Source organism: Oryctolagus cuniculus, chromosome 5 (genome assembly GCF_964237555.1).
Source record: "Oryctolagus cuniculus chromosome 5, mOryCun1.1, whole genome shotgun sequence".
Taxonomy (NCBI): Eukaryota; Metazoa; Chordata; class Mammalia; order Lagomorpha; family Leporidae; genus Oryctolagus; species Oryctolagus cuniculus.
The window spans coordinates 127,209,099-127,235,266 of NC_091436.1; the positions used below are offsets into that span (position 1 = coordinate 127,209,099).

General features: G+C 52.2%; 3 protein-coding genes across 5 annotated transcripts in view; 2 read left to right on the forward strand and 1 right to left on the reverse strand.

The window, feature by feature from the left end:
- The window catches only part of BICRAL (BICRA like chromatin remodeling complex associated protein), a 111,872-nt gene extending 95,341 nt beyond the window's left edge, over window positions 1–16,531 (reverse strand). The window contains exons 1-3 of one of the 3 annotated variants that reach the window (XM_070074087.1): window positions 16,463–16,519; window positions 14,709–14,756; window positions 10,584–10,668 (exon numbers count right to left, since the gene is read on the reverse strand). The gene's annotated coding sequence lies outside the window, so the exon portion shown is untranslated. Of the gene's footprint in view, window positions 1–10,583; window positions 10,669–14,708; window positions 16,318–16,462 lie in introns of those variants that run through there. The other 2 variants (XM_070074088.1, XM_070074086.1) reach the window with 2 other exon arrangements.
- A 155-nt stretch (window positions 16,532–16,686) lies between these two features.
- On the forward strand, window positions 16,687–17,979 carry TBCC (tubulin folding cofactor C). The gene has a single exon (XM_008262923.4). The coding sequence runs from the start codon at window positions 16,802–16,804 to the stop codon at window positions 17,846–17,848; it is 1,047 nt and encodes a 348-aa protein (XP_008261145.2). The 5' UTR covers window positions 16,687–16,801; the 3' UTR covers window positions 17,849–17,979.
- Window positions 17,980–24,593: 6,614 nt separating this feature from the next.
- On the forward strand, window positions 24,594–25,543 carry LOC127493194 (large ribosomal subunit protein eL6-like). Its single transcript, XM_051855712.2, has one exon. The coding sequence runs from the start codon at window positions 24,803–24,805 to the stop codon at window positions 25,487–25,489; it is 687 nt and encodes a 228-aa protein (XP_051711672.2). The 5' UTR covers window positions 24,594–24,802; the 3' UTR covers window positions 25,490–25,543.
- The last annotated feature ends 625 nt before the right edge of the window (window positions 25,544–26,168 follow it).

Genomic DNA, 26,168 nt, shown 5'->3' on the forward strand with positions numbered 1-26,168 from the left:
TCTAACTCTCCCCCCCCCCCCGTAGCTCCACCTTTCAAAGCAATAAATCTTAAAAAAAAAATTGGTATTAATAAGCAAAACCAAAGCCAAACACACATTTCCTCTTCTTTTTTCTACACACTAAGTTTTCATATTCCAGATCCTTTTTTACATTATTATTATTAAGAAGTAGAGAGAGAGAAATACAAATAGCACTCCCATGCTTTGACTCACTCCCCAAATACCCATAATGACCAGGACTCAAAGCCAGAAGCAGGGAACTCAATGGTCTCTCCCATGGGTGGCAGAAGCCCAATTACGTGGACCCTCACTGCTGCCTCCAGGACCTGGACTAGTAAGAAGCTGGAGTAAGCAGCAGAAGCTGAGACTCGAACCCATGCTCTCCGACATGGGACACAGGTGTTCCAACTGGCAGCTTAACCAGTGGGCCCAACACCACCCCTTCCAGAGCCTCTTATATAATAAACAAATGCTGCCTCAAACTGATGCTTAAAAGAGTTGCAAAGGGGTCTGCCCCCATGATGTAGCAGGTATGGGTACCAGTTTGAGTCCCGACTGCTCCTTTTCTGATCCAGCTCCTTGCTGATGGCCTGGGAAAGCAGGGGAAGATGGCCCAAGTGCATGGGCCCCTGCACCCACATGGGAGATCCAGAAGAAGCTCCTGGCTCCTGGCTTCAGATCAGCTCAGCTCTGGCCATTGCAGCCATTTGGGGATGAAAGACTTCTCTCTCTGTCTCTTCCTCTGTCTGTAACTCTACCTCTCAAATAAATAAATATTTATTATATTTATTTATTAAAATTTATTTATTTAAAAAAAGTAGCAAAGAACACTACACAGAGTCGTGCAGGTTCCAGAGCTAGCTACAAGCCAATGCCAGGAAGTGCCCACTGGTCTGACACAGCAGCACCTGCAGGGCTCCAGCGTCCTGGGCCATCACACCCTTCTCAGGGGCTCACCTTCTCAGCTTCTCTTCACCTCCCACGGTTCACTCATGCATCACCTTTCCCTTTGCAGTCATTCTTCAGACAGAAATGGAGTTGTAGTACTTTAATTGATTCAAGCTCTTAAGACAAAGGACAGAGAAAGTAGCATGCAAGGTTTACAGACAGAGGTAGGGCTGTGTGTGTGTGTGTGTGTGTGGCTTGCTCACTAGCTACATGACTGTCCCCCTCCCCACAGGCCCCTAGGATGACCGAGTCTGTATCAGCAGACTTCACGTTACCACGTGCCATTGACACGAGGACTGCAGAACTCACAGATGTTAGGGCCGTCGGTGTCTTGGAGCACAGCCCTCACCCATCCGCATCCCCGGCCTTGCGGTGCCACTGTGCCCTCACCCTACTCAGCACCCTTCACTTTTTAAAAGCAAATGCTCAGTGGTCTCACAAAGGGGAAGTCTTGGCAGCCCACGGTTCCTGCAGAGGAGGGCTCCACAGCCATGTACATGTTGCTGAGACACAGAAACCCCTTTGTCCGTTTCAACAAACACTTCTGAGTGCCATACTGTGCAAGGCATCGTTCGCAAACTGTTTCCCAAACTTTTCTGCTACACCCCATAAAAAGAAATACATCTTGAGGCCAGCACTGTGGCACAGCAGGTTAAGCTGCCGTCTGTAATGCTAGCATCCCACATGAGCACCAGGTTCAAGTCCTCGGCTCGTCCACTTCTGATCAGGCTCCCTGCTAATGCACCTGGGAAAGCTGTGGAAGATGGCCCAAGTGCTTGGGCTCCTGCCACCCACACAGGAGATGCAGATGGAGTTCCAGGCTCCTGGCTTCAGCCTGGCCCAGCCAGCCCCAGCCATTGCAGCCATTTGTATATCCCTCTTTCTCTGTAACTAGGCCTTTAAAATAAACAAATCTTTAAAAAAGAAAGTAAGGGGCCAGCATTGTGGCACAGTGGGTTAAGCCCTCCCTTGTGACTCTGGCATTCTTTATGGGCACCGGTACATGTCCCAGCTGCTCCACTTCTGATCCAGCTCCCTGCTAATGTGCCAGGGAAAGCAGTGGAAGACGGCCCAAGTGTCTAGGCTCCTGCACCCATGTGGGAGACCCAGATAGAGTTCCAGGCTCCTGGCTTTGGCCTGGCCCAGTCCTGGCTGTTGTGGCCATTTGGGAAGTAAATCAGCAGATGGAGGATCTTTTTCTGTCAGTCTTTCCCTCTCTCTCTGTAACTCTGCCTTTCAAATAAATAAAATAAATTTTTAACACACACACACATACACACAGCCCTCAGAGCTCACAGTCAAGTGAGAGCTTAGCATCTGTGAAACTAAGGTTTCATAACCTGGGTCAGGCACTCACTTGATGGAGCAGCTGCGGTGCCACTCAGGGCATCTGCACCCCACAGAACAGGGCCTGGGCTTGAGTCCCAGCTCCACTGCCGAATCCAGCTTCCCGCTAAGGCACTCTCTGGAGGCAGCAGTGGAAGCTCAAGTAGTTGGGTCCCTGCCAGCCACATGGAAGACCCGGATTTAAGTCCCACCTCCTCGCTTCAGCCCAGTCCAGACTGGGCTGTTAAGGGAATCTTAGGAGAGAGCCAATGATGGCTGTTTGTCTCTCTGTGTCTATCTGTTTCTGCCTTTCAAAGAAATAAAACAAATAAATAAATAGTTTTAAATGGTTAAAGGAACAGTTTTATCTCACAACTTAAGAGGATTTCCCAGGCCCTTATCTGTAAGGGAGGTAAGAGTGCATCAATAGTTACTAAAATGGAAATTTTCATGGACAGCAAAACTTTCCTATAAGAAATCCTAAACAAAACAAAAAGATGCATTAAAAAAGGGAAAAAAAAGAAGGACATGGCCTCACAATACAGCTCTTTAAATGCATTGTTATTAAAAAAATCACTACATATCCTTTTTTTTCCCTTTTATTACCAGCCAGGTAAATTTTGTCCTGGTATTAAAAGACCCCTCAGGGTTTGCCTAGCTCTGTCTTTCTAGGATTCTTCTGTTCTCTTTTGGGCATTATTTACTTGTTTATTATTTTTTTTTAAAGATTTATTTATTTATTTGAAAGTCAGAGTTACATGGAGAGAGGAGAGGCAGAGAGAGAGGTCTTACATCCAATGGTTCACTCCCCAGATGGCTGCCATGGCTGAAGCTGTGCCAATTCAAAGGCAGGAGCCAGGAGCTTCTGTCGGGTCTCCCACGCGGGCACAGGGGCCCAAGGACCTGGGCCATCTTCTACTGCTTTCCCAGGCTATAGCAGAGAGCTGGACTGGAAGTGGAGCAGCAGGGTCTCAAACCGGTGTCCATATGGGATGCCAGCGCTTTAGGCCAGGGCGTTAACCCACTGCACCAAGGCATTATTTACTTATAAACACAGCCTGCATATTCCCCAGCATTGCAGAAAGGCCAGAGACCTGGCCTAGAGGAATCATTAAAGAATCCTTTCTGAGAAAGTCACAGAAGGCACAGTGAATTCTGGCTCCACCCCCGACCTGGAAAGCTGGGGTACCTAGGAGTGAAGGTCCCAGTGACCGGAAGGGGGAAGCAAACTGGCAGCCCTTGGGGATGTACGGCAGGTCTGGCCCAGTGCTTCCGTTCACATCATCCAGTATTTCTTTCTTTACCTGTACTTTATAGTGGATGCAAACTAAGCTCAGAGGGTTAAGAATCATCCCCATGTCACATAGCGAGTGTCACATCACTCATCAGAATTTAAACCTAGACCTGTCCACTCACTACCTGTCACCACGCGGCACTGATGGGAGGAGGCAGAACAGGCTCGAGAGCCTGAGTTCCTCTGGACAGGAGAGGGGTCTGAAACGACATCCAGGGGGCAGTTCACACAGCTGACACGGCTGACCACTGCTCTGTCCTGCAGCCGCCAGCCTCAGCATCCCCCCTCCCCCCCCGCCCCGCTTTCTTTTTTAAGATTTATTTATTTATTTGAAAGGCAGAGTGACAGAGAGCAGGAGAGACAGACAGAGAGAGATCATCTATCTGCTGATTCACTCTCCAAATAGCTGCAACAGCTGGAGCTTGGCCAGGCTGAAGTCAGGAGCCAGAAATTCCATCCGGGTCTTTCGGATGGGTGGCAGGAGCCCACGTACTTGGGCCATCTTCCGCTGCCTTTCCAGGCTCATTAGCAGGGAGCTGGATCTGGACTTGAACGGGCACTCTGATATGGGATGCCAGTGTCCTGGGCTGTGGCTTAACCTGCTGTGCTACAACGTCAGCCCCAGCCAGGGATTTTTTTTTTTCCGTCCTGTTCAGTGCAGCCTTCCCAACTCCTAAAACAGTGCTTTGAATATAGTGGGTGCTCTGCGAATATCTGAAGAAAGAATCAGTGACTCTGCCTCTCCCTTCACCTGGTTAGACTCTGCTCATTCTTCAGGACGAGTCCTATTCAGATTTCCCATGACACCCCCAAGTCCCCAGGTATGAAACAGGTCACTGCCCAAAAGACACCCCCAGGTCAGTCACTGCATGTGATCCTATCAGCCAAGATTTGCCCCACTAGAGTAGCATGTGTCACACTGAACTGTATCTCTCCCTTAGTCAACAGCCTCTAAGGGAGCTGTCTGTGCATTCACCAATACCCCACACTGTCCAGTGCATTCACCAATACCCCACACTGTCCAGTGCACAGTCAGTGCTGATTTGGGAAGTGCAGCATGAGGGGCTGTCACTGTGGGTTAAGCCACCACCAGCGAGGTGGATCTTAAATCAGATGTCAGTTCAAGTATTGACTGTTCTGCTTCCCATCCAGCTCCCTGCTAATACACCTGGGAAGGCAGTGAGGATGGCCCAAGTGCTTGGGTCCCTGCACCCATGGGGAGACCCAGGAGGTCCAGATTCCTGGCTTTGGCCCAGCTCAGCCTCTACCAAAGTGGTCATTTGAGGAGTGAACCAAAGATGATGGTCTCTTTCTGTCTCTCCCTCTCTCTCTGTAACTTTGCCTTTCAAATAAATAAAAGAAATCTTTAAAAAAAAAAAAAAAAGCGCAACACAAATACATGGAAGTGAACAGACACAGTGTATTGATCAATAGCAGAGCGTGGGATGGCTGGAGCGAACAAGGTGGGGATGAGACAGACTCTGAAAGGCCTGGAGCCACATGAAGGAGTCTCAACAATGTTAGGCTGCAAGCAGCTTTGTTTAAGATTTACCGGGAGCCGGCGCCGCGGCTCACTAGGCTAATCCTCCACCTGCGGCGCCGGCACACCGGATTCTAGTCCCAGTCAGGGCACCGGATTCTGTCCCGGTTGCCCCTCTTCCAGGCCAGCTCTCTGCTGTGGCCTGGGAGTGCAGTGGAGGATGGCCCAAGTGCTTGGGCCCTGCACCCGAATGGGAGACCAGGAGAAGCACCTGGCTCCTGGCTTCGGATCAGCATGGTGGGCTGGCCGCAGTGGCCATTGGAGGGTGAACCAACGGTAAAGGAAGACCTCTCTCTCTCTCTCACTGTTCACTCTGCCTGTCTTAAAAGATTTACTGGGGCCTGTGGGTTAAGCCACTGCCTGCAACACTGCATTCCACATGTGTGCCAATGAGTCCCGGCTGCTGCACTTACAATCCAGCTCCCTGTTAATGTGCCTATGAGAGCAGTGGAGGACGGCTTAGGCCCTTGGGCCCCTGCACCCACTTGGGAGATCTGGAAGAAACGCCTGGCTCCTGGCTTCAGTCTGACCCAGCCCTGACCATTGTAGCCATTTGGGGAGTGAACCAGCAGTTGGAAGATTCTCTCTCTCTCTCTATCAGTAACTATGCCTTTCAAATAAATAAAATAAATATTAAAAAAGGGAAGGTTGAGCTAGATTAGTGAATAAAAGCAATGGGAGACCCACATGGATTTCCTGGCTCCTGGCTTTGGCTTGGCCCAGTCCCAGGTTTTAAAGTCATTCAGAGAATGAACAGGAGAACAGAAAATCTTTCTGTGTCTCACCCTCTGTCACTCCATCTTCGAAAAAAAAAAAAAAGAGTTGGAAAACTATTCACACTGCCTGCTGTGTGGTAGCTATCTGCCAAGACGCCTGTCAACAATTCCTCCCATCCCACTGAGTGCCTGTGGCTCCACCTACTGAGCAGTAGAGTCTGTTTTCCCTCCCCTTGTACCTGAGCTGGCTTTGTGATTTGCTTCTACCCAAAGAATGCACTAGAAATGACACTGTAGCAATTCCAGTCCAAGTCTTAGGAGGGCTGGAAGCCAGCCACCATATAAAGAAGGTTGAGCTTGACAATGCGTAATAAGAGATGCAGAGACAGACGGGAGAGGTGTGCCAGGCGTCCCAGCCAAGAGCCAGCACCGAGGCCCCAGGCGTGTGAGTGAAGCCATCCGAGAGGCTCTGGCCCCAGCTGAGCCCAAGATCTGGAAGCAGCACTATCGCTGTGTTAAGCTGTAAGTTTCGGGATGATTTGTTATACAACAGTGAGTAGCTGACTCTGCAGAAGAGAAAGGGGGTCACTGGGGCAGGAAGGACTTTCCAGGCCACCTTAAATATGAAGGCTTCAGATGTTAGATAGTTACACGCAGCACCTGGAAAGCAGCTCAAGTCCTGGTGAGGGCTCGGGAGAGACGCACAGGGTGGAGGCAGGGACTGCAGAGTCACTGGCCATGGACAGGACTTGGCACCCGTAGAGATGGTGAAGTTGCCAGACAGGAAGGTGAGAGGACGAAGGAAGGAAGGCGCGGGGACAGGCATACGACACAGAGGTTAAGTTGCCTACTCGGTACATCTACATCCCATACTGGAGTGCCTGGGTTCGTGTCCAGCCTGCACTCCCAGTTCCAGCTCCCTGCTAACGCACACTCTGGGAGGCAGCCAGGAGACTGCTCAGGTAGTTGGGTCCCTGCCACCCATGTGGGAGACGCGGATTGAGTTCCCAGCTCCTGGGTTTGTCCTGGCCTGGCACTGCCAGCTGTTGTAGGCATTTGAGGTGTGAACCGGCAGATGGGAGATCTCTCTCTGGCTTTCAATTAAACTAAATTTTAAAAATTTAATAAAAGAAAAAATAGGTTCCAGGATGAAAATCTGGCCCCACAGATATCTGAGGGACAGACAGAGAAGTTTGTTAAAGACAGAACAAGCAGTGATCAGAGACAAAGAACCAACAAAGAACCAGGGAGCTGATCTCTGCTATGGCCTGGGAAAGCAGTAGAAGATGGCCCATGTGCTTGGGCCCCTGCACCTGTGTGGGAGACCGGGAAGAGACTCCTGGCTCCTGGCTTCAGATCGGCGCAGCTCCGGCCGTTGCGGTCATTTGGGGAGTGAACCAACGGAAGGAAGACCTTTCTCTCTGTCTCTTCATCTCACTGTCTGTAACTCTCTCTCTCAAATAAATAAAATCTAAAAAAAAAAAAAAAAAAAAAAAAAAAAAAAAAACAGGGAGCTGAACCCCTACTTTGAGCAGATGTAATTCACAGCTACAATGAGCAGCTGAAGGGGTGGGCGCTGTGGCGTAGTGGGCTAAGCTTCCGCCTATGGCACCGGCAACCCATATGGACACAGGTTTCAGTCCCAGTTGCTCCTCTTCTGATCCAGCTCTCTGCTATGGCCTGGGAAAGCAGTGGAAGATGGCCCAAGTCCTTAGGCCTCTGCATTTGTGTGGGAGACCCAGAGGAAGCTCCTGGCTTCAGATCTGCCCAGCTCTGGCCATTTTAGCCATCTGGGGAGTGAACCAGCAGATAGAAGACCTCTCTCTCTCTCTCTCTGTCTCTCTGTATCTCTACCTCTCAAATAAATAAATAAAATCTGTCAAAAAAAAAAAAAAAAGAGTAGTTGAAGATTGGGAGGGGAGGAGACAGGGCAATTTCAGTTTCAAATAAAGCAGCAAGGGCAGAGTTGGATGAGGAGGGGCCAGGGAGGGAACGACAGGTGGACAACAGAGATCACTGCTTTCAAAAGTCTGCTGTAGGCAGAAGGAAGAAAGCTGCAGCATTCGCTGGGTGGAGCGTAGGACAAAAGGAAATCTGTTCAACACGAAGGGATTTGCTTACTGAGGGAGGTGCCACAAGCATGCCGAGGGCTGGCACTGTGGCGCAGAGGACTGAGCCACCACTCAGGATGACTGCATCCCAGGTGGAGTGCTGACTACTGCACCTTTCCACCCAGCATCCTGCTAAATGCTGGGAGGCAGTGGATGACGGCCCGAGGGCTTGGATTCCTGCCACCCACCTGGGAGGCCTGGATGGAGCTCCTGGCTCCTGGCTTCAGCCTGTCCTAACCCCCGGCTGTTGTGGGCCTTTGGGGAGTGAATCAACAGATGGAAGATCTTGGTTTCTCTGTCTCTGTCTCTCTCTGTGCGTCACTCTGCCTTTTAAATAAATAAATAAGTCTGTTAAAAAGTCAAAGAAAAGAGAGAATGGAGATCCTGAACAGAGAGGCGGACCGGTCCCAGGGGACAGAGAGGGAGGGGACAGAGCACGCAGGTGGAGAGTACTGGCCTGCACAGGTGAGGGAGGCTCCGCCTAGCGGTCCCTGTGAAGAGCAGTGAGGTCCAGGGCTGACAGGGAGTGGCAGGGGGATTCCCCACCTCCCAGGGAGGGGCTCTCAAGAAGAGCTGTTCTCCTAAACCTTCTCCTTCCTGAGCCTGCCCCTGGGGTCCCCATCCAGCCCCTCACTCATTCTCCAACCACTCACTGAGCATCCACACCATCCAGCACCCCTGCACACGTCTCAGACCCCCCACGCCCAGCAGGGACCTCACTGCCTACTGGACAGAGAACACAGGCCCGGTCCCACTCTGCCCAGTCCCAAAGTCACCTCCCTGCAGCTGCCCCACCCGGCCTGACACAAAGGAATGCCGAATTCTTTTTTAAAAGATTATTTATTTGAAAGTCAGAGTTACAGAGAGACAGACAGACAGACATATTCCATCTGCTGGTTCACTCCCCAGAGGACCGCAACGGCCAGGGCTGGGCCATGCCAAAGCCAGGATCTGAGCTTCCTCTAAGGTCTCCCACGTGAGTGCAGGGACCCAAGCATGTGGGCCATCTTCTAGTGCTTTTCCCAGGCTATAGCAGGGAGCTGGATTGGAAGTAGAGCAGCCGGGACTCGAACTGGCGTCCATAGGGGATACCAGTATTGCAGGCGGTACCCTGCAATTGTAACCCATTACACCACAATACCCTGCACCTGCATAGGAGACAGGAAGACGCTCCCCACTCCTGGCTTTGGATCAGCTCAGCTCTGGCCATTGCAGCCCTTTGGGGAGTGAAGCAGTGGATGAAAGACCTCTCTTTCTGTCTCTCCCTCTCTCTGTAACTCTGTCTCTCAAATAAATAAATATTTTAAAAAATGCAATAAATATGATATATTGTCTATCACACAGAGTAAGAGTATTTACTGTTTCTTAAGTTTTCCTTTGGGGCCAGCATTGTGGTGCACGGTGGCCCATATGAGAGCATCTTCAACTGTGGCTGCTCCACTTCCCATCCAGCTCCCCACTAATGCACCTGGGAGAGCAGCAGCAGATGGCCCAAGTGCTTGGGCCCCTGCACCCATGTCAGAGACCTGGATAGAGTTCCAGGCTCCTGGCTTCAGCCTGGCCCAGCCCCAGGTGTTGTAGCTATGTGGGAAGTGAACCAGCAGATGGATGAGTCTCTCTGTGTCTCTTCTCTCTCTAACTCTGCTTTTCAAATAAATAAAATCTTAAACAACAGGGGCTGGTGCTATGGCATAGTGGGTAAAACCATCGCCTGCAGTGCTGGCATCCCATATGGGTGCTGGTTCAAGTCCCGGATGCTCCACTTCTGATCCAGCTCTCTGCTATGGCCTGGGAAAGCAGTCCTTGGGCCCCTGCACCTGTGTGGGAGACCTGGAAGAAGGTCCTGGCTCCTGGCTTTGGATCAGCGCAGCTCCAGCTGTTGTGGCCAATTGGGGAGTGAACCAGTGGATGGAAGACCTCTCTCTCTCTCTGCCTCTCTATAACTCTGCCTTTCAAATAAAATAAATCTTTTTTAAAAAAAAGTATAATCAAAAAACAAAACAAAACAAAAACTACTGTTTTCTGAGTGGATGTTTAACTTAATGGTTGGGTCACCTGCATCCCACATCAGTGTCTGGACTTGATACCCAGTTTCACTCCTGATTCTAGTTTCCTGCCAATGCAGACCCCTGGCAAGCAGCAGCAGCGGCTCAAGTAACTGGGATACTTGGATTGAGTCCCAACTCCCAGCTTCAACCCTCTGGTCTAGCACAGAGAGGCCTGTGGTTGCAGGCATCTGGGGAGTGAACCAGCAGATGGAAGGTCTGTCTGTCCCTCAAATAAATAAAAAAAAGAACAATGTTGGGGCCAGTACTGTAGGGTAACAGGTTAAACTGCCACTTGCAACACCAGCATTTCATATGGGTGCCAGTTCAAGTCCTGCTGTTGCAGCCATTTGGGCAGGGAACCAGCGGATGGAAGATCTCTCTCTCTCTCTTTCAAATAAATAAAATAAAATAAAATAAACATCTATTCCAATTATGACAATAATGTCAACCTGTTACTATAGGTTGACATCAAAAGATCTGCGTACACGCGAAAACTTTCACAGTAAAAGTTTCAAAGAGCAACACTGCCGTGGAGAAGCTGCCCCTCCCCTTGGGCCCGTGTTTTGGGTCCCACGTCTGCAGCCACTACAGGACACTTACATTGTGCACTGTACGTCTTCTCTCTCCTCTCTCGAAGCTTTGCTCACAATGGCAGCCAGGGGCCTTCAGACGTGCCCGAGCCTTACTGTGAAAAAACAAAACCGAAACACCTCACTGGCTCCCTCCCACCTCCCAGGTACTCCCACTCTCCCTTCCCAGGCAAACCTCTCCAGACAGTCGCCTGCAGGGCAGGTGTGCGGCACAGCAGGGTAGAGTTCATTTTCAGGTTCCAGCTACTGGACTCCCAATCCAGCTTCCTGCTAACGCTTCCTGGCTCAAGTAGTTGGGCCCTCACACCCATGTAGAAGACCTGGGTGATGTTCCAGGGTCCTGGCGTCAGCCTGGCCCAACCCTGGCTGTGGCAGGAATTTGGGGCGTGAACCATTGGATGGAAGATCTCTGTCTCTCTCTCTCTCTCTCTCTCTCTCTCTCTGCACTCTTCAAATAAAATGAAAATAACTTTTTTATAAAAAGAACAGGGTCACCTGTGTTTGTCCTTAGCTCATCACCCAAATCCTGCCCCTTCCTTCTGCCTGCAGCTCCTGTGGGACTCAGCTCCCCGTAGCTGCCAGGGACTCCCACAAGCCTGTTCATCTAGGGGACTTGTCATTCCCACTGCTCCCTCCACCTTCAGCCCCAACTCCTCCGAAGCCTGTACTGACCTTCCCCGCAATGTCAGCCCCTCACGACTGGGGGACCCCACGCTCCTGTTTTCTACCTACCGGTCAGCTGTCACCATTAACAGCTTTGGAGGCCTGAGTGATTATTTGCCCAGATTAGGTCCCGTAAGGCGGACAGGGACTACCTCTGTCTTTATTTTGGCAGCCCTAGGGCCTCCCTGGGTTAGTGTGAGGCACAGTCAGGGCTGAACAAACAGATATTAGATAAACAAACAGGTGACAGCCCCTGCCCTACACACTGAGTGTGCAATGGTGAGAGACGTTCTAGAAGGTAAAGGGCTGAGGGGGAGGAGAGAGCTGGGGCAAAAGCAGAAAGAGGAGGCGGCTCCTGCCCCGCTTCCCAGCCAAATCTGGAGCCGTTTCAACACCAGCACAGGTCTTCAGAGCTGTCGCCCTTCACTGCCTCTGTGCCAGCAAAGTCAGCCTTCCAGGCAGGATGGGCAAGGTAACATCTGATACACACACAGCTCTGCAGGAACAGCCAAGGCCTGCTGAACCACGAAGAGGCGATGCCTCCGTCCGCACCAAACCCCTAGCAAATGGGGGCTGCACCTGTTTTACTTGCCCGAGTGTGGTGGTATCTTCCACCTACACGGGGTCTCTGAGAAACTGCATAGAACTCCTGAAAGCTTAGTTCCTTTGCAGCGTAACCAAAGCCAATGACTGCTTTGTTTTGCTTAAACACTTTTGCTATTTTATTATTTATTTCCTGGCACACGTAACTACAAATATGAGATTCACTTCATGAAATTAAACGATCCAATCAATACCACAAATATTTAAAATCTGGCAAACACCACATAGGAAAACAACCATCAAAATCTAGACTGTAGGAAACTCTACTGAACAAATTATCCTTTCTTCAACAAAACAATTGAGAAAGGAGGGGACCCACACATTAACAGTGATTTAAGGGTGGGGGGCCGGCGCTGTGGTGCAGCGGATTAAAGCCACAGCCTACAGCAGCGGCATCCCATATGGGCGCCAGTTCGAGTCCCAGCTGCTCCACTTCTGGTCCAGCTCCCTGCTATGGCCTCAGAAAGCAGTAGAAGATGGCCCAAGCACTTGGGCCCCTGCACCAGTGTGGGAGACTTGGAAGAAGCTCCTGGCTTTGGATTAGCTCAGCTCTGGCCGTTGCGGTCATTTGGGGAGTGAACCACCAGATGGAAGACCTCTTTCTCTCTCTCTCTCTCTTGCTCTGTAACTCTGTCTTTCAAATAAATAAAATAAATCTTTTTAAAAAAAGTGATTTAAGGGACACAATGTGGAATTGTTTGGATTCTTTTTCAAATAAAAAGACTTTTTAAAGAAAGAGAACTCGGGGACTAGAGTTGTAGAGCAGTGGGTTAAGCTGCTGCCTGCAAGGCTGGCATCCCATATCAGAGCACTGGTTCGAGTCCTGGCTGCTCCACTTCCAATCCAGCTTCTGCTAATGCACCTAGGAAAGCAGCAGAGGATGGCCCAAGTACTTGGGTCCCTGCCACCCACGTGGAAGACCTGGATGGAGTTCCAGGCTCCTGGCTTTGGCCTGGTCCAGCCCTGGCTGTTGTGGCCTTTTGGAGAGTGAACCAGTGGATGGAAGATCTCTTTCTCTGTTTCTCTTTCTCTTTTACTCCACCTTCAAATAAATAAAGTAACTCTTCAAAAAAGAGAAATCATAGGGCCTGCGCTGTGGTGTAGTAGGCTAAGCCTTAGCCTGTGGCAACGGCATCCCAAATCGGAACTGGTTTGAGTCCTTGCTTCTCAATTGCTGGTCCAGCTCCCTGCCACCTGCATGGGAGACCCAGAAGAAGCTCCTGGCTCCTGGCTTCCAATGGGCCCAGCTCCAGCAGCTGAGGCCATTTGGGGAGTGAATCAGCAGATGGAAGACCTTTCTCTCTGTCTCTCCCTCTCTCTATAACTCTCTCAAATAAATAAGTAAATAGAATCTTTAAGAGAGAGAGAGAGAGAGAAATCTTAGGATAATTAGAGAAATGAGACTGGACATCTGATGATATTAAGAACTTTCTTGTGCCTTTTTTTTTTGTTTTTTTTTTTCCAAAGAGGAGTCATATGTGTCCCCAAATCTAGTTCTTTCTCTAGGTCTTATTTTATAAATTGGGGTGATATACCAGGTGTGATTCATTATGCTATATAACATCATTTACATAATAAATATTTATTATATGATTTTGTATGATCACATAATGACTAATTCTAGGTTACCCTTGATCAACCTTAAGTATAATGACAGTACAGTTAGTATAATGGCTTTTGCAAATGATCAGTGCTAATTTGCAGACTTCTGTCTAAAGGGGTCCTAAGTCGAGAAATTTTGTGATTTTACCAATTGCCATCAAATGAACTGTAAAACTGGGGGAAAAATCAAGAGAGAAGTCCTAGTCTTTTAGAGCTATACATAGAAGCCTTTAGAGACCATCCAATATGAAAGACACACTAGCTGAGATCTGCTGTGAGTAACCCAAGCTGGGGTGGGGGTGGGGGTGGGGGCCAGGGTTTTAGAAGCAGCGAGATCATCAGCAGGTAACTGTAGAAGCTGAATGATGAGTACACGAGTTCTGGCAACACTATTTTACACATGTTGGGAAAGTTCTTTAAAGCTAAAAAAGTGAGTCCAGGGAACAGTATCGTGGTCCACTGGATTAAGCTGTCACCTGGGACTCCAGGTTTGAATCTTGGCTGCTCGACTTCTGATCCAGCTCTCCGCTAATGTGCCTGGGAAAGCAGAAGAGGATGGCCTGAGTGCTTGGGCCTCTGCCACCCACACGGGAGTCCCAGATGGAGCTCCAGGCTCCTGGCTTCATCCTGGCCCAGCCCCGGCCCTTGTGGCCATTTAGGGGGTAGAGCAGCAGATGGAAGATCTCTGCTTCTCTGTTTCTCCCTCTCTCTACAATTCTGACTTTGCAGCAAATCAACCTTTTTTTTTTTTTTTAAGATGTATTTATTTTACTTGAAAGTCAGAGTTAAACAGAGAGAGAGAGGTCTTCCATCCGCTGGTTCACTCCCTAAATGGCCACAACAGCCGGAGCTGCGCCGATCCGAAGCCAGGAGCCAGGAGCTTCTTCCAGGTCTCCCACCTGGGTGAAAGGGCCCAAGCAGTTGGGCCATCCTCTACTGCTTTCCCAGGCCATAGCAGAGAGCTGGATGGGAAGTGGAGCAGCTGAGACCAGAACCAGTGCCCATATGGGATGCTGGCACTGCAGGCGGCGGCTTTACCTGCTACGCCACAGCACCGGCCCCAAATCAATTTTTTTTAAGTCATTCTAACAAACAGAACCATAGTAAGTGTGAAAGTCCGTGGCACCTAAAATTCTATCATTTTCCAAGAAGTGGACAGGAGGGCAGTTGAACGGCGGGACGTGTCCCTCACGGCTGCCCGCTTTTTGCCACAGTTCTGCGGGAGGGGGAATCTCCCTCTTTCCCTTCCATCAGAACAGGCACTTACCTCCGAGGGGCTGCGGTCCATTTCAAGGAAGCACGCTGAATCCACTGCCTTAAATGTCAGAAAGAGCAAGCACATGCAGTCTGGCCACCCAGTAGTTTCGCAGCCTTCCCACTGCTTTTGAACTGGTACCCAGGACTTCCCACAGACCTCAGCCTGCACACTGCCAACTGACCGCCACCCTGACCGCATTGCTGACCCCTGTCCAGTCCCACTCGGGCCTCTTCATCAGTCTCTGAAACTGTCCCCAACACACTGGGCCAACTGGCTGGCCCGTCCACTTTCGACCCTTACTGCTTCCTCCTCTTGAAAGTTGGAACTAGCCAGCTTAAAAAAGACTTCCAAAGTCTACCAGGGCCGACAAAAACCTGCTGATGGGCAGACATGAGGCTCCTGGGAAGTCCAAATGACTTCCAGCTCCACTTTGGATACAGCCAACACAGATTCATCAGGGCTCACTCTGAGAATATCACGCCAGCTGCAACCCCAAGTCCAGTGAACCTCCAGGTACAGGCGCGATGGGGCAGGTTCACAGCTGCGAAACCCAAGAGACGCAGATGAGGGCCTCAACCCTCCCTTCCAGCAAAATGGGTCTTTTCTACTCCTTCTTTGGTTACATCAATCAATAGCTCATAAAACATAGGGCTAGTGCATTGCTCTGCAAGACTTGGACAAGGTAATCGCTCCATTTCATCCTCCTGCTTCAGAACACTCCTCCGGGGGAAATAAACCTGCCTTTCTGGGGAAAACAAAAGCCTCCCCTACCTTGCCCTAGAAACAAAACTAGAGGAAGCGATGATGAGCAAGCGCCCCAAGCCGCACGACGGCCCCGCGCCGGCTCAGCCAGGGGTGCTCTGTCCAGCCCGGAGTGTACGTGTGTTTTGCTTTAAAATTCCTCTAAAATGGAAAGGGAGAAGAGTGGGCGTGTAAGCTGGAGCCCAGGCTCCATTCAGATGGCTCGTGTCCTCCCATCTCACTCTGCATCAAGATGTGGCCACCCCGGCTGAATTTCAAGGGGGCAATTTCTTGGGCAATTAAATATGTCAACTACAGACGCCGGAGGCCGGGGCAGCGGGAGCAAACGTCCCGACGAGCGAGGCTGGCAGGGCGCCCGCCGCCTCGGGCGCCGGCCAGGGACTGCACCGCCCGGCTGCCCACCCGCACCTCCGCTGGGTCCCCAATTCGGGCTAGGCTCGGTCACTTCCGGTGACAAATCCCTCCTCCCACCGCCTCCAGCAATAATGTACCGATTCCCCCGCCGCCTTCCTAAAACCCTGCGGCCCCTCCGGGAGGCGCGGAGCGAGGCACGGGGAGGGGGCGCGGGGTCTCCGCTCCCCCGCCCTGCGGCCGCCGCCCGGGAGCCGCTTCCAGACTCGCCCGGGCCCCACCGAGCGCGGCCGCAGCTCCGAGCACGCTCCCTCCCGGCGCGGTGGCCCGCGGGGGCCCAGGAGCCCCCAGGCCGCGCGAACTGCAGTGGATGCGGGGTGGGCGGAGGGCGAGGGGACTCGGGCGGCGGGAATGAGAAAGAAGACACCAGAGGCATGCAAGCGGCTCCCTAGCCAGCTGCCCCGGCTGCCGCTTCCTCCGGCGCGGGCCGGGCGGTGCAACATCCCCCCCCCCTCCGTCTTCCCCACCACTACCTGTCCCCCCACCCACCACACGCACACAGTCCTCTCCCACCCCAGCGGCGGATCTCCGGTCTGCAAGGGGGTAGCAGGGAGGAGCTGGGGGGAGGGGGAGGCCTGCGAGTTTCTAACCTTGTTCTTATAAACAAACCCACATGTGCAGCTGCCGCTGCTGCAACTCACCCCACAATCCCGGATATAAGGCCTGTCCCTTTAAGAAGAAAAAAAAGCTTCCCCCGCCTGCCTCCCACCCCACCCATCCACAAGGACCTTTGTCTCCCCGCCCGCCCCGCCCGGCGGCCCCGCCCCTCGTCCCCGCCCCCCTTCGGCTCCCTGGAACCAATAGGCGAAGGAAATAAGGCCGGGGGATTGACGCCATCGTGTCCGGCCAATCACAGGGCGCGTTGGTGGGAGGCCTCCCGGAGGGCGCGCCCAGAGGCAGGAAGGCCGGAGAGGAAGCTTGAAGTTAACATGGAGTCTGCTAGTTGCTCCGCCGGCGCCGTGGGCGACGGGGACATGGGGTCCCAGCGGGACCTGAGCTCGGTGCCTGAGCGGCTCCACAGACGCGAGCAAGAGCGGCAGCTGGAGGTGGGAAGGCGGAAGCAAAAGCGGCAGGACCAGGAGGTGGAAGGGGAGAAGAGCGACTTCTTCGCCGCCGCCTTCGCTCGGGAGCGAGCGGCCGTGGAAGAGCTGCTGGAAGGCGGTGAGTCGGTCGAGCGGCTGGAGGAGGCGGCCTCACGGCTGCAGACGCTGCAGAAGCTTCTCAACGACTCGGTTTTGTTCTTAGCCGCCTACGACCTGCGGCAGGGGCAAGAAACCATGGCGCGGCTGCAGGCGGCCCTGGCCGAGCGGCGCCAGGAGCTGCAGCCCAAGAAGCGTTTCGCTTTCCGGACCCGGAGGAAGGAGGATGGCGGTGCTGCTGCCGCCGCCGCCGCCGCCGCCACGACAGACGCGGCCCCTGCAGCCCCGGCGGCGTCCCCGCGGCCGCTGGCGGAGGAGGGGCCAGGCCTCGGCTCCAGCTGGGTCTGCGGCTTCTCCCACCTGGAATCGCAAGTCTTGGAGAAGAGAGCCGAGGAGCTGCACCAGCGCGACGTCGTTTTGACCGAGCTGAACCACTGCACGGTCAGACTGTACGGCAATCCCAACACGCTGCGGCTGACCAAGGCCCGCGGCTGCACGGTGCTCTGCGGCCCCGTGTCCACCTCGGTGTTCCTGGAGGACTGCAGCGACTGCCTGCTGGCCGTGGCCTGCCAGCAGCTGCGCGTCCACACCACGACGGACACCCGCGTCTTCCTGCATGTGACCAGCAGGGCCATCGTGGAGTACTGCCACGGGATCCAGTTCGCCCCGTACACCTGGAGCTACGCGGGCATCGACGCGGACTTCGAGAGTTCTGGGCTGGACCGGAACAGAAATCACTGGAATGACGTTGACGATTTTAACTGGCTGGCCCGGGATGTGGCCTCCCCAAACTGGAGTATCCTTCCCGAAGGGGAGCGAAAAGTCCAGTGGGACTGAGCAGTCACCAAGCACTTCCTCCTGGGGCCCGCAGGGCTCAGCTGCCGCTGTCATCTATTTGCGGTGTTTAAGGGTTGAGGCTGTGACAGGCTCCGACGTGGCCATCCCCATTAAATTCTTGACAGAGCCAACACCGAACAGCGTGTTTTTTTCTGTTTTGGTGCCATCTGGGACCATGGCAGATCGAAGCAGTGAGAGAGGAGAGAGTGGTTGGGTTGACTTCAGTGGTGGGTGGTATGTAGCTACACAGTGCTTGAGGCAGTGGGCCTCCAGTGGATGTTTGTTTCACGTAGGCGTCGGGGAGGGTTCTGGTGGGACCCGGTCCATGCGGCCCTGTGGTATCAGCACCACGCAGGAGTGTTTTGAATGGGAGATTTGACTTGGGGATTTTCCAGCAGCGCGGTATAGGACTCCTGTCTAATCTTGAGCTGTGTATTAGCGTGGACATCTGGAATCCAGCTACTCAATGACTTCTTTGCATGGAGCACGGATTCTGAATCTTACCAACAGTGATGCCAAAGTAATTGTTACAGCCACCAAGCTTTTTTTTACACTTAAAATAAATACACTGTCCTGGAGGCTTTATCTGTATAACTTAGACCCCCAAAACCTTAAAAGGTGGTGCTGTCAAAACCATGTTTTTTTCTTCTGTGTGGTGTGTTTTTTTTTTTTTTTTTTTTTTTTTTTTTGACAGGCAGAGTGGACAGGGAGAGAGAGAGAGACAGAGAGAAAGGGCTTCCTTTTGCCGTTGGTTCACCCTCCCATGGCCGCCGCGGCCGGCGCACCGCGCTGATCCAATGGCAGGAGCCAGGTACTCATCCTGGTCTCCCATGGGGTGCAGGGCCCAAGCACTTGGGCCATCCTCCACTGCACTCCCTGGCCACAGCAGAGAGCTGGCCTGGAAGAGGGGCAACCGGGACTAGAACCCTGTGTGCCGGTGCCGCATGGCGGAGGATTAGCCTAGTGAGCCGTGGCGCTGGCTTTTCTGTTTTTAAGATTTATTTGAAAGAGTTAGAGATCTTCCATCTGCTGGTTCACTCCCCAGGTGGTCGCAATGGCAGGGGCTGGGCCAGGCTGAAGCCAGGAGCCTGGCACTCCATGTGGGTGTCCCACTGGGCCATCTTGCCCGCTGCTTTCCCCGGGGCACTTCAGCAGGGGGCTGGATGGGAGGTGGGAGTAGCTGGGATGCTGGCAGCTGTCACAGGTGGTGGACCCAAGGATCACTTTTCAAGTTAGGACACAGGTGAGTAACTTGCCGGAGGCCACACAGCTCACGTGCTGGCTGTGATAGGAAGGAAAAGAGCTTCCACGACGGGGAAGGCAAATTGCTTTTCTTAAGTTCACAGGCATAATTATGCTGCCAGTTATCCCGTAGAAAAAGAAACTTGAGGCAAACATGCAGCTGTGTTTCTTCCACTCCTGCTGCTGTCATCTCTACTGTCACAAATCGATTTTCCTAAAAGAAAGGTGGGAGATACTTTTTTAGAAAAGTTTTTTGAGGCCGACGCCGTGGCTCACTAGGCTAATCCTCTGCCTAGCGACGCCGGCACACCGGGTTCTAGTCCCGGTCGGGGCGCCGGATTCTGTCCCGGTTGCCCCTCTTCCAGGCCAGCTCTCTGCTGTGGCCCGGGAGTGCAGTGGAGGATGGCCCAAGTGCTTGGGCCCTGCACCCCATGGGAGACCAGGAAAAGCACCTGGCTCCTGGCTCCTGCCATCGGATCAGCGCAGTGCGCCGGCCGCAGCAGCCATTGGAGGATGAACCAACGATAAAGGAAGACCTTTCTCTCTGTCTCTCTCTCTCTCACTGTCCACTCTGCCTGTCAAAACAAAACAAACAAAAAAAGTTTTTTGAGTCTCAGTTTTGTAGCTGTAGACGTGCTTTCTCCTTACAAGTGTGACGCTCCATGGCATACCTTGAATATTTACGTGTGTTATCTGGTACTGTTTTATTCTCAGGATTCCAGGTGGTTTCTAGGATGTAAAATGAAACCAGATGACAAGGGTAGAGTCGCACATTGGAGGCAGAAGTTAGGTCAAGCTCTCTTCCTTAGCAGAAAGTGAATCCACATTCCTCCCTCTTTTTTTAATGACGTATTTTTATTTGAAAGCCAGAGAGAGAGCAAGCCCTTCCATCTACTGATTCCCTCCCCAAATGGCTGCAAAGGCGAGGGCTGGGCCAGGCTGAAGCCAGGAGCCTAGAACTCCATGGGGTCTCCCACGATGTGGCAGGGGCCCAAGCACGTGGACCGTCCTCCCCTGCCTTCCCAGGAGATTACTGGGGTCCAGATTGAAAGTGGGGCAGCTGGGACTCGAACCGGTGCTCATAAGGGATGCTGGTGTTGCAGGTGGCGGCCTAACGCACTGCTCTACAACCCCAGCTACTACCTATCTTGAAAAAGGATCATCACCGTTTTCCAATTTGCAACATCTACGAAGAGGAAAAGTCAGTTGCTGAGAAGAAATCCTGAGAATGAAGAGACTAATGTACCGGCACCGCCATAGCTCACTAGGCCAATCCTCCGCCTGCGGTGCCGGCACACCAGGTTCTAGTCCTGGTCGGGGCGCCGGATTCTGTCCCGGTTGCCCCTCTTCCAGGCCAGCTCTGCTGTGGCCAGGGAGTGCAGTGGAGGATGGCCCAAGTGCTTGGACCCTGCACCCCATGGGAGACCAGGAGAAGCACCTCGCTCCTGGCTTCGGATTGGTGTGGTGCACCGGCAGACCGTAGCGGCCACTGGGGCGTGAACCGACGGCAAAGGAAGACCTTTCTCTCTCTCTCTCTCTCACTGTCCACTCTGCCTGTCAAAAAAAAAAAAAAAAAAACACAAACACTAACGCGATTCTCAGACGTAATCTGCACATGAGCAGCTGTGACCAGTGTCCTCATGGTTTGCAGTTCATATTTGTGAACTGAGTTTAACTTACTCTTTTTAAGTTTTAGGAATTTGAAAGAGGGAGAACAGAAAATGGAGTGATCCTCCATCCACTGGTTGCCTAAATGCACAGAACAGCCAGGGCTGTGCCAAGCCAACTCTGGGAGCTGGGAACTCCATCCAGGTCCCCCACATGGGTGGCAGGAGCCCAAATACTTTAGGCCATCCTCTGCCTCTTCCCTGGGTATGCATTAGCAGTGGGAAGTGGAGGCAGGACTTATCCCAGGCCTCTGAGCAGTGGCTTAACTCGCCCACATCAGCCGCTCCTCTGGGCTGATCATTTTTGTAGGAGAGTTAACACAATTCCTTAGATCTTTTGCAAACCTGAGGTTTGCAGTAGCGAATACAGTCATCATCGTGACAGCTTGAACCCTAACCGACGCCAGCTCCTCTCGGCTGAGCTTTAGGTGCTGCCCGGCAAGCCCATTGCACCTCTGGAATGCTTGCTCCACGTTCTTCACGCCACCCACTCCAGACCTTTCCCCCTTGACGGAAGCTTATGATGTTCTGTCCAAATTCTGCCAGCCTCACTCAACAAAAGCCATTCAACTAGCACACCCTTAACCCCCCCATATTTGGATAATTGGGGCCAGTGTTGTGGCACTGTGGGTGGAGCCACTGCATGCAATGCCAGCATCCTCTATGGGCACAGGCTCATGTCTCAGCTGCTCCACCTCCAATCCAGCTCTCTGCCAATGGGCTGGGAAAAGCAGCAGAGGGTGACCCAACTTCTTGGGCCCCTGCACCCACATGGGAGACCCAGAAGAAAGTCCTGGCTCCTGGCTTCAGGCTGGTCCAACCCTCGCCATTGCAGCCATCTGGAGAATGAACTGGTGAATGGGAGATCCTCCTTTCTCTCCCTCTGTCAATCAACTCTTTAAAAAATATTTGGAAAAATTAAAAAAGTTCCATTCTTGCTCCTTTCGAGAGCTGTTTCCTCTTCCACAAAACTCCCTCTTGACTTGTGCTCATGCCACACACATTTTTTTAAATAAAGATTTATTTACTTGAAAGAGTTACACAGAGGAGAGGCAGAGAGAGAGCGGGGTCTTCCCTCCGCTGGTTCACTCCCTAATTGGCCACAATGGCTGGAGCTGCGCTGATCTGAAGCCAGGAGCCAGGAGCTTCTTCTGGGTCTCCCACGCAGGTGCATGGGTCCAAGGACTTGGGCCATCTTCCACTGCTTTCCCAGGCCATAGCAGAGAGCTGGATTGGAAGTGGAGCAGCCGGGTCTTGAACTGGCTCCCACATGGGATGCTGGCGCTTCAGGCCAGGGCATTAACCTGCTGTGCCACAGCGCTGACCCCGTGGCACACATTTTCAACATTTCGGGATCATTTCTATCGACCCCAAGCCAGAGTTTGAACTGTGTAGATGAAATCTCTACCCCAAACCAACTCAGATCTGCAGCAGCCACAGAAGGAAGCAGGTACTGTTAAAAGGCCTGCCTTCCCTCATGTCATATGTTGACCTCGCCCTGCACCGCAGAAACTCTAAGACCGTTTGCTTTCGGCTCTTCTGGCTGCTATCATAGTTGCATGGACTGTGCTGCCTCAGGGCAGCGGATTTATTTCCCACTGTTCTGGAGGCTGTGAAGTCCAAAGTCAAATCCAAACACAGATTTCAGTTCCAGGTGAGGGCCTGCTTCTGGCTCATAAGCTACAGTGTTCTCCCTGTGTCGTTGATGTGAGGAATGGGATGAGTCTTTTGTTTTTAAAGATTTTAATATATTTATTTGAAAGGGTTACAGAGAGGCAGAGAGAGAGAGAGGTCTTCATCTGCTGGTTGACTCCCCAAATGGCCACAATGGCCAGAGCTGGGCTGATCTGAAGTCAGGAGCCAGGAGCTGCTTCCAGGTCTCCCACACCTAAGCACCTGGGCCATCTTCTACTGCTTTCCCAGGCTATGGCAGAGAGCTGGATCAGAAGTGGAGCAGCCAGGACTTGAACTGGTGCCCATATGGGATAGCAGGTGGCAGCTTTACCCGCTAGGCCACAGTGTGGGCCCCGTGAGTCTTGTATATGGGCACTCCTCCGGTTCACGGGTTCTCTGTGCTCACAACCAGTTGTCTACCAGAGGCCCACCTCGCAGCCCCAGCATGTTGTGTGGGAGGGACACAAATATTCAGGCTAGAGTGCTGATCACGAGAGTGCAAGGTCATTTATTCAGCCGGTAACCAAGCTGAGCATTCTCTTCAGAGATCCAAATACTTAATTTTTAAAGTTATTTTCATTTACTTGAAAGGTAGAGTGACAGAGTGGGAAAGAGAATGAGAGAGAAATTTTCCATTCACTTGTTCACTTCCCAAATGCCTCCCCGAGCCAGGACTGGGCCAAGGCAGCCAGGAGCCTGGGGCTCCATCTGGATCCACCACCCAAGTGACAGGGGATCCAGGATGCATTAGCAGGAGGCTGCATCGGAAGCAGCCAGGACTCGAACCAGCACTCCCATATGAGATGCAGTTATCCCACATGGCAGCTTAGCCCACTGCCCCTCAGATCCTTTTTTCAAGACTTTCTGTTTTAGGGGTGGGCGTGTAGGTAGGATGGCAAGTACCGTGGGAAGAATTACTATGTTCCTAAAGTTGCATCTATGAAATGCATGCGAATAAATAATTTTTTTTAATTTGAGTACATCTTGGTTGTGCTTATCTCACCGAGAAAATTACATGTAGGGGCTGGCGCTGTGGCTCAGTAGGTTAATCCTCCACCTGCAGCGCCGGCATCCCATATGGGCAGCAGTTCTAGTCCCGGCTGCTCCTCTTCCGATCCAGCTCTCTGCTCCGGCCTGAGAAAGCAGCAGCAGATGGCCCAAGCACTTGGGCCCGCGCACCAGGTGGGAGACCCGGAAGAAGCTGCTGGCTCCTGGCTTCAGATCGGCGCAGCTCCGGCTGTGGCAGTCATTTGGGAAGAGAACCAGCAGATGGAAGACCTCTCTCTCTCTCCTTCTCACCGTCTATAACTCTACCTCTCAAGTAAATAAATGAAAAATCTTTTTTTTTTTTTTGACAGGCAGAGTGAACAGTGAGAGAGAGAGACAGAGAGAAAGGTCTTCCTTTGCTGTTGGTTCACCCTCCAATGGCCGCCGCGGCCGGCGCGCTGTGGCCGGCGCACCGCGCTGATCCGATGGCAGGAGCCAGGTGCTTCTCCTGGTCTCCCATGGGGTGCAGGGCCCAAGCACCTGGGCCATCCTCCACTGCACTCCCGGGCCACAGCAGAGAGCTGGCCTGGAAGAGGGGCAACCAGGACAGAATCCGGCGCCCCGACTGGGACTAGAACCCGGTGTGCCGGCGCCGCAAGGCGGAGGATTAGCCTAGTGAGCCGAGGCGCCGGCCTAAATAAAAAATCTTAAAAAAAATTACACATAAGCCAATTTTTCAAACTGACATCATATAGAGATTTGGTTATGACAGTGTAATTGTTTTTATAAACATAGGTAGTTCATATACAAAGGTAGAAACAGATTGGAAAACAGTGAAATTCCCTCCCTCCTTGGTCCCCTACCCTTCAGATCTCTGGGGAGCGCTCACTCTGCCCCTTTTAGCCTCTGCATTTATAAACGCGTGTGCTGCATCTATTCCCCGCGCCTGCAGACACTTGCTGCGTATCCTGTCCCGCGTGTTGCCTTTGTCAGTGGCGCTGTGCGTGGGGACCTCCCTGTGTGTGTATACAGAATCACTGAGCCTGTTCACCTGCCACTTAGTGTTCTGGTCCATCTAACCAGTCTCCAACTGATGGGCATTAAGGTTGCTGTCAATCTTTTTTTTTTTTTTTTTTTTTTTTTTTTTTTTTTTTAAGATTTATTTACTGCTTAGTTCTCTTTCCCGTCTTGCAAGATGGTGGGTGAAAAAGCTCCCGCTGCAAAGCCGGACGCTACCAAGAAATCTCCAGCCAAGAAAGCCGATCATGCCCGCGGCAAGGCGAAGAAGAAGACCCTCGCGGAGAAGAAGCCCAAGAAGGGGAAGCCCCACTGCAGCTGAAACCCCGTCCTGGTGAGAGGGATTGGCAGATACTCCCGCTCCGCCATGTACTCCAGGAAGGCCCTGTACAAGAGGAAGTACGCGGCTCCCAAGTCCAGGATTGAAAGGAAGAAGAAGAGGGAGAAGGTGCTGGCTACCGTCACGAAACCAGTTGGTGGTGACAAGAATGGTGGCACCAGGGTGGTCAAGCTTCGCAAAATGCCGCGGTACTATCCCACCGAAGATGTCCCTCGGAAGCTGTTGAGCCACGGCAAAAAGCCCTTCAGTCAGCACGTGAGGAAGCTGCGGGCCAGCATCACCCCTGGGACCATCCTCATCATCCTCACGGGGCGCCACAGGGGCAAGAGGGTGGTTTTCCTGAAGCAGTTGAGCAGTGGTTTGCTGCTTGTGACTGGGCCTCTTTCCCTGAATCGGGTTCCCCTGCGTAGAACACACCAGAAATTTGTCATCGCCACCTCCACAAAAATTGACATCAGCGGTGTGAAAATCCCGAAGCATCTCACCGATGCTTATTTCAAGAAGAAGAAGCTGCGGAAGCCCAGACACCAGGAAGGCGAGATCTTCGACACCGAGAAGGAGAAATACGAGATAACAGAGCAGCGCAAGGTTGATCAGAAAGCTGTGGATTCGCAAATACTGCCGAAGATCAAGGCTGTGCCGCAGCTCCAGGGATACCTGCGGTCTGTCTTTGCTCTAACGAACGGAGTTTACCCTCACAAACTGGTGTTCTGATTTCGGAGGGGAAGCTCATTAAATAACGAACAACAACAACAACAACAACAACAAAAGATTTATTTACTTATTTGAAAGAGTTAGAGGGAGACACACACACACACACAGATCTTCCATATGCTGGTTCACTCCCGAGATGGCTGCGACAGCGTGGGCTGGGCCAGCCTGAAGCCAGGCGCCAGGAGCTTCCTCCAGGTCTCCCACAGGAGTGGCAGTGGCCCAAACACTTGGACCATCTTTTGCTGCTTTTCCCAGGCTGTTAGCAGGGAGCTGGATCAGAAGTGGAGCAGCCAGGACGGGAACCGGTGCCCATATGGGAAGCGGCATCACAGGCAGCGACTTCACCTGCCACACCACAGCGCCTGGTTCTGTTTTCAATTTTAACTGTAAAAAAAAAAAAAAAAAAAAAAAAGGAAAAAAAAAAAAAGAAAGAAAGAAAGAAAGAGAGAGAGAGGCTACAGTGAATATCCTTGTGCACAAATTATTTAGTATGCATGTGATTATGTCCAAGGGCTAAGTACCTAGGTATGAAATGATGGGGTGGGTGGGTTGTGAACTCTTACAGTATTGAAAGAGTGTCACATCGGCCAACAGAAGTTCATCCGTCTATACCCACACTCACCCTGTCTGAGGGTGCTGCTTCTCCGTGTCCTTGTCCACACAGTGTGCTAGTAGAATA